Below are 20,370 nucleotides of genomic sequence, written 5' to 3'. Positions count from 1 at the left end.
GAAGCAATAGCATGAAGAACAAGGTTACATATGCTTGCATCCACGTACCTCTATAATTAATATCACCACTGCTCCAATAACGCTCACCAGCTCCCCTATGAGTCTCAGCTCATCTGTGTAGGTGACATAAGACTCCTAAAGCAAGAAACCATCAAAGGTTAAAAACCAATATGCTGGAATTTGGTCAGTGTGGTATGGTGGTTAAGTAATGTGAAATCCATGAAATAATACACTTGTTACGTATTATGAGACATAAACCTGTTACATCCTGCAGTGGCGGTCAAGACCACCACTCCTTTGGCGGTCCAACCATCACATTAAGACTCTGGTGGTCAGACTGCCAAGGTTCCGCCGTCTCCACCGGGCTCGGTGATCCAGACAGGTTGACATCGGGTGCAGGTCGGACTCAGCCAGGGCGGAGCTGCATGCAGTGCTGCCCTGCTGATTACAACCTGATTCTCCGCCAGCCTTTTCATGGTGGCATCACCGCCATGAAAAAGATAGCGGAGAACAGGTCCAGGTGGCCACAGGGGGGCCCCTGCACTGCTCATGCACTTGGCACAGGCAATCAAGGGATCCCCCTGCCTAGCACCCTTGCAATGTTCACTGTCTGCTTTGCAGAGAGTGAACATTGTAAGGGTGCTGGTGCACCTTGCAGGCAACAGCATTGCCACCTGCTATATTACAAGCCGGAAACAATGCAGCAGCAACTTTCCCGCTAGGCTGACTTGCGGAAACCCTGGTTTTGGCCAGTCAGCCTAGCGGGAAAGTCTTAATGGGTCCAGCGGGGAGGTATCCAGTGTGACGGCAACCTCCCGGTCGGAGGTTTGGCAGATGGGTCTTCACGCCCCCCGAACTCCTATTGTGGCCCAAAGACTCCTTTTCCCTCTTCTATTTGGTAGAACTGACAAACAATGCCAGTTGTGATTGACCCAGTTGGTCAAATGTTCCCATGATCTCCTCCCTATGTAACTCCAAGCTCAAGGGAATCCTTCCCAGTCATCCTCATGGGGGGGGGGGGGAGGGTCATAAGAAGCAACGGGCAACATCTCTTGGAGCCACGTTCTAGGTTAAGATGGACAGCTCAGCTTTGATACCTTTGCCGTAAGTGTTTGCATCTCTCCCGGTATGCTGTTTTCTGTCTGGTGTACCAATCTGCCAGAAAGAGATGGTCCCATTCTGTCCAGAGTATCAATCTACCAGAAAGAGATGGTCCCATTCTGTCCAGAGTATCAATCTGCCAGAAAGAGATGGTCCCATTCTGTCCAGAGTACCAATCTGCCAGAAAGAGATGGTCCCATTCTGTCCAGAGTACCAATCTGCCAGAAAGAGATGGTCCCATTCTGTCCAGAGTATCAATCTGCCAGAAAGAGATGGTCCCATTCTGTCCAGAGTACCAATCTGCCAGAAAGAGATGGTCCCATTCTGTCCAGAGTACCAATCTACCAGAAAGAAGTGGTTCCATTCTGTCCAGAGTACCAATCTGCCAGAAAGAGATGGTCCCATTCTGTCCAGAGTACCAATCTGCCAGAAAGAGATGGTCCCATTCTGTCCAGAGTACCAATCTACCAGAAAGAAGTGGTTCCATTCTGTCCAGAGTACCAATCTGCCAGAAAGAGATGGTCCCATTCTGTCCAGAGTATCAATCTACCAGAAAGAGATGGTCCCATTCTGTCCAGAGTACCAATCTGCCAGAAAGAGATGGTCCCATTCTGTCCAGAGTACCAATCTGCCAGAAAGAGATGGTCCCATTCTGTCCAGAGTATCAATCTACCAGAAAGAGATGGTCCCATTCTGTCCAGAGTACCAATCTGCCAGAAAGAGATGGTCCCATTCTGTCCAGAGTATCAATCTGCCAGAAAGAAGTGGTTCCATTCTGTCCAGAGTACCAATCTGCCAGAAAGAGATGGTCCCATTCTGTCCAGAGTACCAATCTGCCAGAAAGAGATGGTCCCATTCTGTCCAGAGTACCAATCTGCCAGAAAGAGATGGTCCCATTCTGTCCAGAGTACCAATCTGCCAGAAAGAGATGGTCCCATTCTGTCCAGAGTACCAATCTGCCAGAAAGAGATGGTCCCATTCTGTCCAGAGTACCAATCTGCCAGAAAGAGATGGTCCCATTCTGTCCAGAGTACCAATCTACCAGAAAGAGATGGTCCCATTCTGTCCAGAGTACCAATCTGCCAGAAAGAGATGGTCCCATTCTGTCCAGAGTATCAATCTACCAGAAAGAGATGGTCCCATTCTGTCCAGAGTACCAATCTACCAGAAAGAGATGGTCCCATTCTGTCCAGAGTACCAATCTGCCAGAAAGAGGTGGTTCCATGGAGATGCATTGCGGACTATTTTACATCTGAATATTACAGGCAATCGTCACATTTTATGTCACATTCACTCATTTATGTTGCACGTACATTCCTACCAGGACACAATACTTTTATCATTTTTGATGGTTTTGTCTGTATTCAAATGCATTTATGAATTTAAGATGGATGCCCTATTGTGTAATTGTTTTAGGAATTAGCCCGAATTAAACCAAACAAGGTCGCCCAATGTGTGGCACAGTCAACCACAAAAGCCACAATCTTGTGAGTTTTGAAGCTGCCCTCTTGGGTACAAGCTGTCCTGTCTCCCACCTGCATTAGAACAACATTGACATAATCTTATGATTGCAAATGTTGTTCACGCATCACAAATGAAATGACTGAAAACAAGAGAGTGACTACGAGAATCTGCTAAAAAAAATGCCCTGTTCAAAATGTGCGGTGGTGCTGTTGTGCAGTAAAACTGTTTTTTGCTGCTTTTTTCTTTACGCAATGATCAGCATTTATTGCATAGGTATCATATCAGAAACTTTTCGATGGTGTCTTTGCTGTGAATCCTGGACAGACAAGCAACCAGGAGGTCTTTCCAGATAGCTGCATTTCTTTCTTTTTATACACCTTCCAAATGTGATGAATTACTAGCATACATAACGAAAGCAAGACATTCACCATTCACTCTGATTTCTCAGCATTGACCAAGCTCCCGGTGCTAAAATATCTGCGCAGGCAGCACAACGGGCCAATTTCCGCCGGCTCGTGGAATTCTGCGGAATCTCACAGAGTTTTCATGTAAATCCTTGGAATTGTGCAGAGTGAAACTCTGCCAGTTCTTCCCACCCCTACATTTTAGAGTATGTTCCAAAGCTCAGATCAAGCAAAGAGTGAAGATTCAAGTTTAGTTTCGCAAATCATTAGGATTTTTTCTTCATTTCTATTTATTCAGATGGTGTATTATCATTTTACACTATTGGCACAGTGTAACTGATTCTGCATATGTAAATAGTCTGTCAGCCTCAATTGCAGTATAGGTTTCAGACAAATACTCTTGAGTATTACAAGCCCAAGTTCAGTTTTAGAGAGCCTATTGTTGGCAAATTTGATGTCTACTGAGTACAGAAATGTATGCACTTAACACAACACACATTCATAGGTAATTTTCCCAGCCAGGAGCGTGGCACAGCTGAGGGCCTGTTTTCCAATTCAGGATATGTTAATCTTTCTCTCATTCTGTTGCTTTTTCAGGTGCCTTTTCAGGCATTGATTTCTATTGGTTTTTATATATTTTCCTTTACCTGATATATCCATTGTTACTCCTATTTCAATTAACAGGATATTCATACATTTGCAGGATAATACCTGAGTGATGGCTTATACCTTCTGCAAGGAATCCAGGAGTCTGTTTCTATTGTTTTGCCTTGACAAAAAATAAAGCTTTGTGTCCGGGGGGAATTTCAGATCCCCAGAGTGGGGCAGATCAATTGCAGACACTCTCAATTTACTCCCCAGGAAAGCTAAACTGCAGATGATGGGTAGAGGCCACAGGGAGTACACGCCTTGAACCAGGATGCCCAGATCCCCTATGTGTGTTCAAATGTTTGCTTGACAAAAAATGGAACTTAGTATCCAGGCAGCATTTCAGGTCTTCTGCCAAGGTCAGATCACAGAAAAACACCCTGATCAGTTCTTTTTCTGAAACTGAAATACTGATAGTCGATAGAGGCAAGAGAGTGGCATGGATTGTGCAAAGAAGCCCTCCTACCCACTTAGTTTCTGTGCTTTGTTTTACAAAAATAATTGTTGTTGTCCACTGGGAATATCTTCACCCCAGAGGGAGCAGGTAGCAGATAACCAGTAAAACCTCCAACTTGACCCCAAGGAACAGCTTTTCCCCAAGGACATTGGGGTGAGGTGCAACCAGATGCCAGAAACTGCCACCTCCCAATCTGTACTTTTATCTTTTCTATGTGTCCCTGGTGGGGCTGTCTGCTTCCCAGCCCTCCCCAATGGGAAGAAAGCTGTTTTTACTCATGAGATGTCTCTGGAGTCAGATTAAATAGCGAACGTCCCAATTCACCTCTCAGGATGGCAGGAAGATATTTGGGCCACCAAGGCGGGTGTCTTGGACTTGTACTATAATGGGCAGGCCCCACTCCATTCACCCTTTTTTTCACAACATTTTTCTCTGATGTCTAATACTGCTTTTAGCATTCCTGCAGCATGCAGATTGAGGGCGTACCGCTCATTCTGTCCTCACAAGGAGCCTGATCACAGCTAGTATCAACACTACGATATGGACAGGAGAACCATGACCCAAACATCTTGGTGGTCCAGTGGTGGATGGATTCTCAGTGAAGATGTTCCTGGGGTGATCCATGAGCAGAAATACATTTGGCACAGGCCTCTTCTTTCAAATGGTACCTCAGTGTACAAGAGTTTGATTTGTGACCCAAACACCAATAACTCCCACCAGCTGCTGGAGCTGAATTACTCCAGCTTCTTCTGCCAATACAGCTCATGGTGTCAGCATCCGAGGGCTATGCTGATCTCATCAATTCTGTAGTGGGGGCACAAGGACTGACACAAAAGTGCTTCTGCATCAGGACCAGTGTGGCAAGGGAATGGAAAAGCCTCTGGTGTGAGTATCAGGGCTTTCTATTAGGGCAGTGCAAGACTGGACTGTTGTATCATCTGCACTCTAGTATTAATGCAGAAGAGTTAAAGATCACATGCTCTGCACTATAGAGGTTCATATTCTCAGGCAGCCCCGCCACACCTGCAAGCGTGTCAACAAATGAAGAGTTAATTCATTGTGTGTTAAAACGAGAGTGTAGTCTGAAATCTTTGATGGTGAAAGAAACCTGTTTATGTCTGGTGTCAATGAGCGTCTCAGTTTGGACTCTTGCTATTGGCTGCTACATTTTATTTATGTTGAACTAGTGTGAAAGTGCACGGCTACAGCTGGGCATGTTAGCCTAGGGAAGGAGGGGGTGTGAATGGGCGAGTTGTTGTCAGGGGAAGCAGCTGCCAGGGAGTGAGGGCACTATCTGACACCCATACTAGACTTGTGAAATGTGCACTACTGCAGCTTGTGCTGTACCCACATTCCATCCCCGAGGGAAGCTTACACAGCTGTTGCCTATGCTGTGCCTGTGTTGTGTGTGTCAGGGAATGGTGGATTGTGGTGGCCCATATCTTCCCCTTTCTGTGTATACCTACACAGTTTGCACAGATGATGCCCTTGTTTTACCAATTCTATGTGTGTGAGGGAAGCATGCACTCTGATTATCCTTGATGTACCAGTTCTGTGCATGAGAGGGATGCTTGCACTTATGATACTCATGTAGCTCTAGTAATGTGTGTGTGTGTGGGAAGCTTGCACAGCTGATGAGCTTCTTGTATCCGTTCTCAGTGTGCAAGGAAATAATGTACTGCTTCTGACATGTTGGCTTCTTCTCCATGTCTTACTCATGCTAAAGAAATGCAAACATAATTGAGCTTACCAATGCATGTTTTCTTAAGTAACATAGATGTGAACATACCAACAGTGTTTTCTGTACAAGAAGGGTAATGTCTCGGCTGTTGTTACTCTCTGTTGTTCGAGGTGTCAGAGGTCGATAAACACAGCATATGGTGAAGCAGATCATGTATAAGACGTAGAGCACGGCTAGCACACAGAAATACGGGCGGCCATAGTTGTTCCACTTCAGCCTTACTAGCTCCTTGATTGGCGTCATGTCCAGGATTTGTCGTGCCTAGAGAGGGAGAGGAAGAGAATGTGGAGGATAACACGAATATAGTGAGGATGGACAAAGTGTAAAAGAAGTCGCCCCCATGCAAATTGGCTTAGACTTACTGTGATGTTGCAATGGGGTTACATCACTTTTGTTGCGTAATCACAGCACAAGATCCTTTTTGGCATTTACTAAGCCACACAAAGCCACTTTGCATGACCTTGCGTGGTTTACTAAATACAATGTAACACAGCGCATAGTGATGCCGCAAGTTACTTTGTATCAGGTAGGAGTTAAATGGGTGGAGCATGGGTGTTCCCATGCATTTACCCACTGATTGTGAGCAAACCCAGATTTACAAAGACTACCCAACGGAGGCATAAAAGGATAAATATCTGTATTTCCTCTCATTATCTCCTCTCTATATACAAGCTTCATTCTGTAGTACACATAGAAAGAGGAATACGCCTCTAACAGTTGTTTTTGTGGGTAGGAAGGTGTCCATTCCTGCGCATAAACAATCTTGCCCGCACCGCAGTGACCCTTGCACTATGGTGCAAGGATGTCTGCATTGGCATTCGGCAGCACACAGTGCGCCAGTGTAAGTAGAGTCCAGAAATGCTCTCCATCACTCTGAATATAAAGCATTTCTGCCCTCTACCTTTCATGAAGTGCAGTGCAGCGAGTGCCCTTGGAAAGCTGCATTGCGTGAAATAATAGTAAATGTGCCCCATGATATGGTGAATTTACAAAGAAAATACTTTTAAAAAAATAAGCAGTTATGATTAAAACGTCTACATTTTCTGAAACCATCAAGTCAAAATACATGTGATTGTGCAAATCTGTTCTATGCATCTGGAGGAACCCTTTGTTGGAACCACCTCTGGACGTTTGGGAATCTTTGGGATTCCTACCTGCACTGGCATGCATGCACAGCAGAACCAGAAGGAGTGTGGAGACCAAAGTCATCCCTGTGACCGCCTTCCTTGCAGTTCACAAACACTCTCCTGAAGAAAGAGGACTTATGGGGTTTTCCACTGCAATACCACATTGTGGCATGGATGCTGGGTATGGCTCCCAGTTCGGTTGGTCACCAGTTGGAGCCACCAGTAAGCACCTGTTGTCTTATTGGTGCATCTTATGATGCATGACGTGTATCAGAAACTTAACTACCTCATCTACTGTGGACAGAGGAGTAACTCAAGCCCCTGAGGTCCCCGCAGACCGGGGCGGGCCACCCCTTCAGGGACCCCCAACACTTCACAGGGCCCTCAGCCAGGTGAAGGTCAATAAACATGTGAGATGTGGGAGACCAGGGGCACCTCATCACATTCTTCAGCGGGTGGAGGGCCATCATATTGTGTTACTCCACTGACTGTGGACACAAACCTGTTACCTAATCTGTGCTTTCACACAGTTGTTCAAAACATTGCACAGCTATGAATCCTACCACACATACCCCGGTTCTAGCGATGAACTCTGCAACGCACGCCACGCCTTCTGACAAACAGATTCCGATGGGTCATCCAGGTTCTTCTGAGGTGTATGTTCACCACACAACCCAGGGGATGGGTTGATGAGGCTACTTACCATTGTGCAATACATGATGCTGGGGGAATATATAGCAAACTAGAGCAAAACTGTGCGATTTTAATAAACAAAAAACGGAATCCGCTTTATTTTTCAAACTGTATTTGTATTTTTTTGGCTTTAAAAGTGGACTTCATATTTTAACCCTTTGATGGACAGCGCCAATAATTTCTTCCAACTGAAACACCATGTTACATTGGGCTCTGCAGAAAGCCCTTCAGAAAAGACGACCCGATCATTCATCTGGTAATTATTGAAACATGGTGGGACACTTTTTTAGAAATATATAGTTTTTACCATCTAACAGTCACATATTCTCATTAGTAACTAACCCATTGAGCTCACTCATTCCACCAGGGTAGCTTCCTTCCAGGCTATACTCAGTATTGGTCATTTCTATGTGACGGCTTCATTCATTGTGTGATCTACATTTTAACTTTGATGCTCACATCATTCTTAATAAAAACAACAATTCCCAAATCACCTGCGTCCTGGTATTCTGCATTCTGTCTAGTTTCACTTGATACTCACCACCATGTTCTGCCAATCCCACGCTCATCACTCCACAGCAACCCTTGGTCTGTGGCAACGAGGAGTTTCAGGAAGTGCCTTGAAGCCCACAGACCCTACAGGAAGCTCTGCTCTCAGCACTACACCAACAATCCTGCCGGTGCCAGCTATAGTGCTGCACCATGCCTGTTGTGAGGTGATGTTCATCCCTCAGAGGGACCCAGGGGTTCTTCTGCCTCCATCCTAGTGCGCACTTGGTAAGCAACAACATCCCAGGAGACTTGCAGAAAAATGTCCTAAGCATCCTGCAAGCTCCAGCATGATCCCGCTTGCCTGTTTGGAAAGAAGATATGCAGAAAAGCCCATTTTAACTTTCAGAGGATGCCAGCATTGACAGGATGCTTGGAATGTGCCCATTACCTCCTGGGTGCCTTGGGAAGATGTCTTGACACGTACTGACCAGGCAACTCAGCGATGCCCTCTTCCACCAACCGAAAAGCACCAGATTGACTCTTGCATTTACTTTTCAAGCTGAAATAATTTCCTTACAGGGGTAAAGTCAGAAGGGATGAACAGTAATTTGAGAGAAAAACATCTAGCAGATAATAACCTGACCTCCCTGTGCCCTCGTAGCTGAAAAACAACAACAGCCCTTGATGTCACATATGTAATCAAGCCAGATGCGCTGTGATAAACTGAAGAAATCACATTTGACCACTGAGGCGGGAATGTTCCAGCTCAGTATCTGAGCCCCTCTCCATGAACAAAAGCTGAAAGGATGTATTCAGGCAGCAGGCGGGTTCCAGCCTCACATACCTTTCTATGATAACGGGGAACTCCACGGCGCAGCTCATTTCGTTGTCAAGAGCGACGCATATGCTTGGCCGACCTGTGTGTCATGTCAGCTGTTTTTTCATATTTTATTTATGCTGCCAAACTGATCTTTGCACTTTTGCCACAATTTCGATATTATGGGCTTGGCAAATTTATGTATAAAATTATCTGGCAATTGTGTGGTTGAACGTCATGTAAAGGCAGAGGAGGGCAGAATGAGGTCAAAGGCAAACGCCAAAGCTCAATGAGTGATTAGTGGGGAGGCTGGGTTCCAGGGTGGTACCAAGGATCCTGGTAAATTATGAACAAAAGATAGAGTATATTGTTAGGAAAGGTAATACAGAAAATTATCCTGTCTTCCTATGGTCAAAATAATCACTCATTGTTCTTAGTGTTAATTAGGAATTTATTTCAATATTGTGTATTGAAATATGTATGCTTGTTAATTCCCATGAACATGGAAACACAATTATTAGGAAAGTCATAGCAAATATTTTCCTAGAACCAGGTTTTACCTCAGGTTGCACACTTTGAACTTGAACCCAGGCTACTGTGTGTCTGCTAAACCCCTGAGGGCCCCAGTACCTGATTTAATGAGTTTTACTCTGACTAGGACAGTGTTGAAACAGACTTTAGACTATTGGAAGTCATAATGTACCCTTTTCACAATTCATTGCCATCTTTCCATGCTAAAACTGTCTTTGGTGTTGAAATGTATTTACTGGTGGGATTGGTGCCAGCCTGTGCCTCTTGCTTATGATACTCATTCAGTGCCACTACAGCCACATGAGCTGCCTATTGCAGATGGCATTGCAGTCAGTACTGCATAGAGTGGGCTTTGGGTCAGTTCCTTTCTCATTCTCTAAGGGCTTTCTTTGTCTATGTCAGTAGGTTGTTTTGTATTGAATGTCCTTCCTCATGATCCTGTTTGTCCAGAACCAGGAGCATTCCTTCTTTACTCTCACTTTTGATTTGCTGAGTTGTATCTTTGCACCGATGATGTTATGGGATTATTTTTCTTTCTTCTCTGCACTTTTCGTATTTAGCAGTTCATGGGAGTGAATGTCTGACTCCTTCTTCTGTTCTTTGTGAACTTACAGCGTGCATGTGCTTTTCTCTTGCTCCCTGAACCTCCTGTTCCTGCTCGTTCTTTCTCTGCCTGTGCACTCCCTGCCCTACCTCTCACTCGAGGAAGATCTTGAGCAACCTGCAACATCCCCATAGATGAGGACAGAGATGGGCTTCACTCCTCAACAGGATGCCAGGTGTCCAACAATGAGCAGGTTGATGCCAAGATGTTGTCCCACATCACTTTTCTATGCCTTTTGGTGCCTTCTTTCCCCAGTCTTCCCCTCCCCTCCAGCCCACTGTCTCACAGTTCCTCTCCCACCACCCCTCTACTGCTTCATGCTTTGTGTCACTATTGACAACGCCTAACGGTTCTCAAAATGCAGGGGAGGTGGCAAAGCCAATAGAGCTGAAGAATAATCTTGAAGGTATCAAGACTTTACTGGGATACTAAAACACAAACCAGATACTCTAATAATAACCCTACACCTTCCACTCTTGATTAAATAATATATCCTTTGAACTCCAAACTGTGAAGTGACTGTGCAGAAGGAAAAGGAAAGGGAGCTAGAGAGAAAAGAATCACTATATAAGCTTGTCGGCCGGCTGTCCTGAGAAGCACAGGCTGATAGAAGGCGTGTGACAATGAGTAATGGACTGACATCCCCAGTAATCAAGGGTATGAAAGCTGAGAGGCAGTGACTATTCCACAGGTCTAGCAACACAAAAGTAGATAGACGGAATGCTGAACCATACAAACATTCATCCCCAGTCACAGCTCTGAGTTTAATGTATCGTTTTTTTGCTCACCATGCAACCCTGTTAGGACCCAGCCATATGCAAATCAGTCTTGACCCTGTTCCCCATGGGAATGGTCCAGCCCAAACTGCCAGGCCAGGTCCTCCCTGGAACAGAAACAAGCATCCTGGGATGGGTTTCAGGGTATAACCCTTCATCAGTCAGGCTAGCTTGAATCCAGTGGAACAGTGAGCAAGGGACCCATGTCTGGGCATACCCCTCCCACAGGTCACCAGAATAAAGTCTGAGAACCGAATAGGAAGGTCTGCCTGCAATAGTAGGGGTGCCAGGATGAATTGGAGCATTTGAAGTTGGAGCAGGAATTCCAGAATTTCAGAACGGCAGCAACCAAAGCTTAGAATCTGTGGAAGGACGAGTTAGTCTGAGGTACCATAACCACAGAGGGAACCAAAAGGGTGGAAAATAAAAAAGGGGCTGGAAAAATCAATTGATGCAAACTATGCCACCAAAATAGAGAAACCATCAACTGCTGTTGCCCGGCGAAGTGTAATACTGTGACTGGATCGTCACTGCTCTTAAAAACCAGGAAGCAACCGTAACCTTCTACTTCCTTCCAGAATGTTCTAGCTTTTCCAATATATTTGGCTCTTCTGATTTATTCTTGCCATACCCATCTTACACAGGCAGTGTCAATGAGTACTACCCTAAACACGTACTCTGGAGTATGAGATGTGACTGCGTCCTTGAAACACTGAACACAGTCCTTGGAGAGCACGAACTCCAACATTTCCAACATCAAATCTATTCCTTATAATAATGAGGTCCAAGATGGCCACCACTTTACATCACTTTAGATGGCATCATACAATGTGTTGGCCACCTCGAAAGGATTAAAATTGTATTTTCAATACTTTCAAGGTGGCTACCTTGTCCTGATACTCCACATTGAGTTATACAAGAAATCTTCAAGACGGCCAATCACTGCTCTTGGCTTTCCCAGTGTGGTGCCTTTTAAAAGAATCTGAAAATATCAAAGCAATAGTGGCTACCAGAAAGGAAGAGCAGAGTGAGGCCATTTAGCTTTGCTATTGCTTATTTGTAGTTTCAGGTGGTGAACACCATTCCCTTGTAAGCTGCCTGGCACAGCGAGGCCATTTAGCTTTGCCAGTGCTTAATAATACTTTCAGACGGTGAACACTATTCTCTAATAAGCTGCTAAAAAGTCAGAAACTTAATTTCAGAAGTGCCTGTAGCATTCCCCATCATGAAAACATGAAAGAAGTAAAATCATAGTTTGTGAAATTAATTTATGATAGTGAGATACCTTTTGGGAGATTAGATAGACAGACCAACAGACAACCATCTAGATAGATAGAGACACACACAGGTAAATAGGTAATAGATGATAGATAGATAGATAGATAGATAGATAGATAGATAGATAGATAGATAGATAGAAAGAAAGATGGATAGATAGATTGTTTGCAGTATGACCTCTCTCTTCCTTGTAGATACCAAGAGCTCTAGAATGGACTGGTCATCCCCCCAGGAGTCAATGCCAGTAAGGTCGAAGAGAACAGATGTTGTAGCACCTGTTGGGCACAGGGTCACCTGCTTCTTCTTCACAAGGTGATGGAACATCTGTCAAGGAAGGTGAGAGCTTATTTATGGATCAAATCTGTTTAAAGTTTTCAAGTAATTAACATAACAAGTACATCTCTTCACAATAAGGGTATCACAATGCAACTGTATTAGTCTGGAAGTATTGGGGCAGCCCATAGCAATCATCCCTGCCTAGGCATGTCCAAGAGGGCCTCCTCCTCGCTTCCTCCCTGCACTAAAGGACCCCATAAATCGTTATTGGCAGTCACAAAAAAAAACATATCAAAAGCACATTGTGGTCATGAGACAATGGTGGTATAGGTCCTGCAACAAAAGCTAAAACAAATTATAGTTATAGTATCAAGCATTATCAGTGAAGGCCCACACATGTTAAAATAATTTAAATGAGAAGCATAAAATTACATTTCACTAAAAGTGCATTTCCTAAAATGTACATATATCCTCAGAATACAGTGTCTTTCCAGACGAAGACAGTTCATCAATCAAGTTACAATTCTGCAGGTTCACACCAGGAAAGTGAAAACAAGGATGAATGTAATCTTGACTAAGCTCCAGGAATGTCTACTGTTACTATTTCAAATCTTTCTATCTAAAAGTTTGAACTGCACCAGTATCTTGCAAATTGTGTTCCACCACAGATAGTGGATTGAAGTTGTTCCAACTGTCAGCTTCATTTCAACTCATAGAAGTGAGAAGAAGACAGCCAGAATAGTTTGCTGAGACAAGACGCCATAGTCTTTTACATATCCGCCCCTCTGGCGTGAGTGCAAGTGAGTTTCCATCAGCTGGGTTTGTTCAACTTGATCAAACATGTCCCGCAGTATAATCAATCTGCTCAATTTATATCCATCTCTGTGTCCTTAGGTTTCATGCCTCACTGTTCACAATCTCTTTCCCCGTTCTTCTCCAGGGCGGTTTAGTCCATTCTCCACTCAATGACACTTTCATAAGCAGTCTTTGATGCTTGAGTTTATCAAATATCAGTAGACCATGCTTGACTGCTTTAGAAAACTCTATGCCCCATTGTTATATTTTCCTATTTGATCTATTCTCTCTCTTAGGTTCACATATCCCTATCTGAACCTGTTTTCCAAACTCTTTCCTCTATTCACTTCCATCCAGTCTTGTGTTTCACTATCTCTATAACTTTTTTCCTTAATTCATAGTCCTCTTCTATTTTGCTCCCACCCCCTTCCATTATGCCCAGATTTCTTGATTTAAAAAAAAATAATTACTCTAGTTTCTCTGGTATGGTAGATGACCGTACATCGTTTGCGACTCTACTGGTGTCTGCACTGTCCGAGCATCCCTATATGCTTCTGTATCCTTATCTCATTGGTTTCTTCTCATTGCATCCTATATGCTTCTGTATCCTTATCTCATTGGTTCCTTCTCCTTGTTTGTGTGAATCCTTTGTTAGTTTTCAAATGACATGTACTAATATGTCTGATCACAAAGTACCAAATCGCAGTGGGTCACAATTTGACATACCTGATGAATATTCAAGAGGTAGGTCACAAGTTGCAACCCAATACAATACGCTACCATCGAAGAGATGGTGGCCTACAGAGGTCAGCAGACTATCATATCTGTCAGTGATTTTAAATAAAGCAATCTTCTATTTTTAATCAAACCTGTTGTCCTTAAAGGAAAATAGGATGTGTTTAAAAAACAAAAATAAATGTTTTTAAAACTATTTCTTAAGAGTTGGCTGTCCCATGAACCACTGCCTTCTCTAAAAAATGAATTTACACAATTCCTCCGGGGACCTCCTTCTATTTAAGCACTTCCTTTCAGTCGTTAGTAAATTAATAATGTTTTGCATCCGGATTTCAGTCGCAAAACAATAATGCATACCATATGGAATCATTGTTTGGAAGGGTGCTTTAAGACACCCATTCCAAACAGTGATTCCTAATGGTTTCCTAAACCCATTTAGTGATTCAATAACATGTTACTGAATTGCTAAATAGGTTTAGGTACAAATGAAAAACACATTTTTTTTTCAAACCCTGTGATATACAGAATCACAGGGTTTGTGACTAGAAAAAGAGATCATAGATCCAGTCCTATGTCTCTTCTGTGCTAATGGGGTTTGTAAGGTTAGTGATGAATAAATATTACAACATTGTTATCGGCCTATCCCATATTAGGTCAATACTACAAATGAAAACATTACAGTGACCAATAGTATGAAACTAAAGGTTTGATATACCCTCAGTGGAGGAACAAAAATGTTTCAAATGTTTAAAACTATGACCCCAAAATGTTTGCTAATTTAAAAATGCAAATTTTATTGTAGTTAGGAAACAGCAGGGGTTTGCATTAGCACTTAAGTTGTGGTTGCAATGAGAGTAAATGCTTTGAATAACATTTGGGAAGATCAATGGTAGATGACGATGGTACTGACATAGTTGGTCTTAGTGTAAGATTATGGTAGGGGAAGGAGTAAGGGCAGAGTTGGATTTTGGTTAGACTTAGCGTTAGTTGTTTCATAATGACATTCATAGATGGTTTCACATCTGTGACAGTGAATGGGCAGCAAGCAGCACCACTGGAAAGTGGTGGGAAAGATATTAAATTGCTATGTGGCCTTTATAGGAAGAATTATGTGCATTCATGATCAGAAGTGTGCAATTACTCAGTCTTGTGTCATAGCTCCCTCGATGACTGGTTTAATGCCACGGTTTATTCAACATTAATATGAGTATGACATCAAGGACAGTCTGAAAATGATATGCATTCTAATGATATCCAGCTCATGCCCATACTAACAAGCAGGTTTACCAAGGCTGAGAGAAGATCTGATGGAGGACTCTCCATTCCAACTGATGGTCCTTCTTCTATCAGATGGTGGAGGTTGGCCAATGCTTTAAAGTTAAACATCTCAAATCAAAGGTGCTGCTTATTAACCATAATTCCCTGATGTAGGAGGCCATCTAATATTGATGAGACAGCCACTTCCAACCTTAGCAGTTTGAAAAGCTTTCCTGTTTTTTAGCACAATTTATTATTGTTAGCAATTCTCTGTTGTGTGTTTGTTTTTACTAATTAAAAATACTGACTGTGTTTTTAATTAGTATAAATACTCTCTGTGTTTAGAAATTATTCTTCAAATTCCAGTGGTAAATGCACTCATTCATGTATGTCTTGTCTATGGAAAGAATATTGACGTAGAATACCCTAATAAAATTCTGTCCCAGTTGCAACTAGTTTACAATTTGGCTGCAAGATTGCTAGAGAGCCCAGGAAATATGATCACATTTCATAAACCTCCCCTCCTCCCTCTGCCTGGTGCTTGAAAGTCAGATATAGCGTACAATTCATCCACTACTTGCCATTCGCAAACAGAGTACATTTCATCTACCGGTTGCCAAATAGAAACAGAGTATAGTTCATCTACTGGCTACCAGTCAGAAACAAGTGCATTTCATCTACTAGTCATCAGTCAGAAACAAGTACAGTTCATCTACTGGGTACCAGGCAGAAACATATACAAAACATCTATTGGTTACCATTCAGAGACATGTACAGTTCATCTACTGGTTACCAGTCAGAAACAAGTACAGTTCATCTACTAGTTGTCAGTCAAAAACAAGTGCAGTTTATCTACTGGTTACCAGTCAGAAACAAGTATGGTTCATCTACTAGGTACCAGTCAGAAACCAGTACAGTTCATCTACTGGGTAGCAGTCACAAACAAGGACAGTTCATCTACTGGTTTACGAGACAGAAACAAGTACAGTTCATCTACTGGTTGCCAATCAGAAACACAGTACAGTTCATCTACTGCTTGCCAATTGCAAACAAATTACAGTTCATCTACTGCTTGCCAACTGCAAACAAGTACAATTCATCTACTGGTTAGCAGTCAGAAACAAGTACAGCTCATCTACTGGTTGCCAAAAGGAGACAGAGTACAGTTCATCTACTGGTTTCCAGTCAGAAACAGAGTACAGTTCATCTACTGGTTACCAGTCACAAACAAGTACAGTTAATTTACTGGGTACCAGCCACAAACAAGTACAGTTCATCTACTGGTCACAAACAAGTACAGTTTATCTACTGGTTATGAGACAGAAACAAGTACAGTTCATCTACGGATTACCAGTCACAAACAAGTACAGTTCATCTACTGGTTGCCAATCGCATACAGAGTAATGTTCATCTATTGGTTGCCAATTGCAGACAGAGTACAGTTCATCTACTGGTTTCCAGTCAAAAACAGAGTACAGTTCATCTACTGGTTACCAGTCACAAACAAATAAAGTTAATTGACTGGGTACCAGCCACAAACAAGTACAGTTCATCTACTGGTTACCAGTCACAACCAAGTACAGTTCATCTACTGGGTACCAGTCACAAAAAAGTACAGTTCATCTACTGGTTATAAGACAGAAACAATTACAGTTCATCTACTGGTTACCAGTCAGAAACAAGTACAGTTCATCTACTGGTTGCCATTCGCAGACAGAGTACAGTTCATCTACTGGGTTGTCACACAGAATCTGAGTACAACTTGTCTATTGGTTGTCATTAGGAAACATAATACAATTTGACTTTTGGTTGCCATTGTGAACCTGCAATAAACTCAAGGTGCAGTCCCTTGAGCACAAAGTTGTCTTTGACTCAGCTCCATTCTTTCTGACCTCAAATGTAAGAGGAATGTGTGAATCTATGCCTTAACTTAAATTGTGCAGACAAGAATTAGCTGGTTGTTCTTTGAGACAGATTTTCTAGAGTTTCATGTAAAAGCTTCTCTATAGCAAATGGCTACACTCTGGAAACCCTTTGTGTCATGCTCCGGGTGGACCGTAGTTTACAGCACTGCAGGATGGAAGTCCAGAACTGTGGTATTTGCTCTCCTAACTCTTTCATTCTAGAGGTCAGCCAGTTCCATAATCACTATAACTTTCTTTTTCCAGAATGAGTGACTATGTATTATTTACAATGATTACTCTAAATACCTTCATTACAGCACCTCACTTAATACTTCTCACCAATGAGTCTAACAACCCTCTCTGCATGAAACTTACATGTTCAAATTTCCTTGAAACCTTCTTGCACAAAATGATCTATACTTCAAGATGTATATTAGTAGATTGCATCTGAGATTACATTCACAAAGGTACTATACATGCTTATATTTACTGAATTGTATATTTACTCAACTGTATATTTACTACTACACCGAAATACATGTCTACACTTATTTGCGATTCACTATTTTTAGAGTATATGACAACCTATATTTTATTTTTATTTACTATTTCAGTGTATAGATTTACCCCATGTGTAAACTTACATGTCTCTACCCACTCAAATCATGGGGAGGAGCTATCACACCACTATTTATGAGTATAACATTATTGGTAGTAATTTTGGACACAGAGGAGGAGAGCTCTACAACCATGGCAGCTATCTCTCTAGGATAGACAATATTAAATTATTTGTTTTAACCATTTCTATCACTTTGCAGTAGCTCACTGATTGATGCATAAAATATCAAAACACAAACAATCTGAAATAAAATATTGCTAACAAAAATATCACCTCCCTATAGTTTACTAATAAAACCACAAATATTGAGAACACAAATATAGTTGGAAAATTGATTTTTACTTATATGGAAAATACAAATATCAGAAACTAAAATATAATCACCTTTAAATCAACATATAAGATGTCAAAAGTATTGATTCAAACAATATCGGCTACAATAATATCACCAAAATAATTCCATTATCAATAAAAAAGTGTATAAAAAGCACTTTTTATGTAAAACAATTATTAAAAATATACATAAAACATTTTACATACATGCTTAAAATGAAAATAAATCTATTACATTACCAAACTATTTACAATTCACTCCAATAAAATATAAAACTAAATGCACAACTGTGTAACTAAAAATATATATTTGCATTAACTACAAACATTTATACAACATAAATATTAATAAATGATTGTATATAAATACAATTATATTCAAAACCATGAAACTATATATCACACACTATAACTAAAACCTATATTAGCGTTTACCATAGAAGGACATAACTGATAAAATAAATTCACACAAAAACTAAACTTCCCAGGTTGTTGATGTGTGCTGGACTCTGATTATGCTGTTTTTGTTACTCTGGGCACTTTACCACTGCTATCCAGTTCTAAAGTTCAAGTGTTCCTATATAAAATGTGTATGTAATTGGCTTTCCATGATTGGCATATTTGATTTACTGGTAGGTCCCTAGCACAGTGCACTAGAGTTGCCTGTAAATCAAATGCTATTAATGGGCCTGCAGCAATGGTTGTGCCACCCACTTTAGTAGCCCTGTAAACATGGCTAAGACCTGCCACTGCAGTGTCTGTGTGTGTATTTTTAAACTGCCAATTCGACTTGGCAAGTGTACCCACTTGCCAGGCCTAAACCTTCCCTTTTATTACATATAAGACACCCCTAAGATTGGCCCTAGGTAGCGCCATGGGCAGGATGCAGTGTACGTTTAAGCTAGGACATATACTAATGTGTTTAACTGAAAGTGAAATACTGCCAAATTCGGTTTTCAATGTTGCAAGGCCTATCTCTCTCATAGGTTAACATGGGGGCTGCCTTTAAATGTATTTTAGGCACAGATTCCCTTTGGGAGCAGATAGAAATTTGGAGTTTAGGGTCTCTGAGCTCTTTAAAAATACATCTTGTAGTGAAGTTGGGTTTTAGATTGTTAGTTTGAAAATGTCACTTTAGAAAGTGAACATCTTCTTACTTAAAACATCCTGTGACTCTGTCTGTTTGTGGATTCCCTGTCTCTGTTAGTTTGACAGTTGGGCTGTTTGCACCTCTCTCTAGACAGTGACACAAAGGGAGCTGGGGTGTAGCCTGCATATCCTGATGAGCCATCTGTGCTAGGAAGGAGAGGAGGAGGGGTCACTTACACCTAAAAGGGCTGTGCTTGCCCTCACACAATGCAGTCTCCAACCCCCAGGTGTGTGTCTGGGGCTTGGTCTGGGCAAGGCAGGATCTCACAAACAAAAGAGACTTTCCTTTGAAGTAGGCCTACTTCAAAGGCAGAACTGGGTATAAGAAGGGCACCCAAACCCCTGAAAATTAGATCACTTCTGGAAATCAAGGGGAACCCCTGCCAAGGAGAAGAGCTGAAAAGCTGAGTAGAAGTGCTGCCCTGCCTATGACTGTGCTTTGTGGAGCTATCCTGCAGTTGCTGCTTCTGCATGTGAAAGGGGACAAAGACTGGACATTTGTGGTGCATTCATGTTTGTGAAGAAACCTCCAAGGGCTTGAACTGAGCTTGCCTCCTGTTGTTGAAGTCTCAGGCCCATCAAAGACTTCCCCTGCCAGCACGTGGACTCTCTGCTGAGACTCCTGCAATGCCAAGTGGTGCCCTATTCAGTTCCTGGGCCCTTGAAAGGTGAAGCTGGCAGCCCAAGACTGAACATCCACGCACAGACTGCTGTGCGGGGAAATTTTTGACTCACCTTCCGAGATGTGGGTGAGAAGTGATTCCCCGCCGGCTTTGCGGCTGAAATCTACACTCCACCTGCATCACGGCTGGAAGATCGACACAAAGCGGCTGGAGAAACAATGCGCGACACCCACTAACGGAGGCGGTTAACGTCGCATCACCACATAGCGTGGTTTTCTCATACCGCGCAACACGATTTTTGACAAAAACATCGCTGGGAGTGGAAAAAGAATGCAAAGCCTGCCCAGACCCGAGGTGTCTGTCCGGATCGACCCATCGCTCTCTTGGGAGAGGAAAAACTGCGCATACCGACCCAACGGGAGGAGGAACGACGCACGGTCTCACCTGCGAGTGAGAAATCAACGCATCGCTGGCCTTTTTTCGATGCACACCCGCCCATGCAGAGTTATTTTGACGCTGCCCAGGTACTTTTTCATGCTAACAGTG

The 20,370-nt window shown here is 42.5% G+C and overlaps 1 protein-coding gene across 1 annotated transcript in view; it reads right to left on the bottom strand.

Annotated features, from left to right (window-relative positions):
- The window catches only part of LOC138247124 (transient receptor potential cation channel subfamily V member 6-like), a 58,522-nt gene that overhangs the window by 15,801 nt on the left and 22,351 nt on the right, over window positions 1-20,370 (bottom strand). The window contains exons 5-7 of the mRNA XM_069201867.1: window positions 12,311-12,457; window positions 5,864-6,076; window positions 49-135 (exon numbers count right to left, since the gene is read on the bottom strand). Coding sequence (XP_069057968.1) covers window positions 49-135; window positions 5,864-6,076; window positions 12,311-12,457 — 447 coding nt within the window. The remainder of the gene's footprint in view (window positions 1-48; window positions 136-5,863; window positions 6,077-12,310; window positions 12,458-20,370) is intronic.

Source organism: Pleurodeles waltl, chromosome 7 (assembly GCF_031143425.1).
Source record: "Pleurodeles waltl isolate 20211129_DDA chromosome 7, aPleWal1.hap1.20221129, whole genome shotgun sequence".
NCBI lineage: Eukaryota > Metazoa > Chordata > Amphibia > Caudata > Salamandridae > Pleurodeles > Pleurodeles waltl.
Note: the sequence above shows the minus strand (reverse complement) of the source record. Positions and strands in the feature narration are given on the sequence as shown.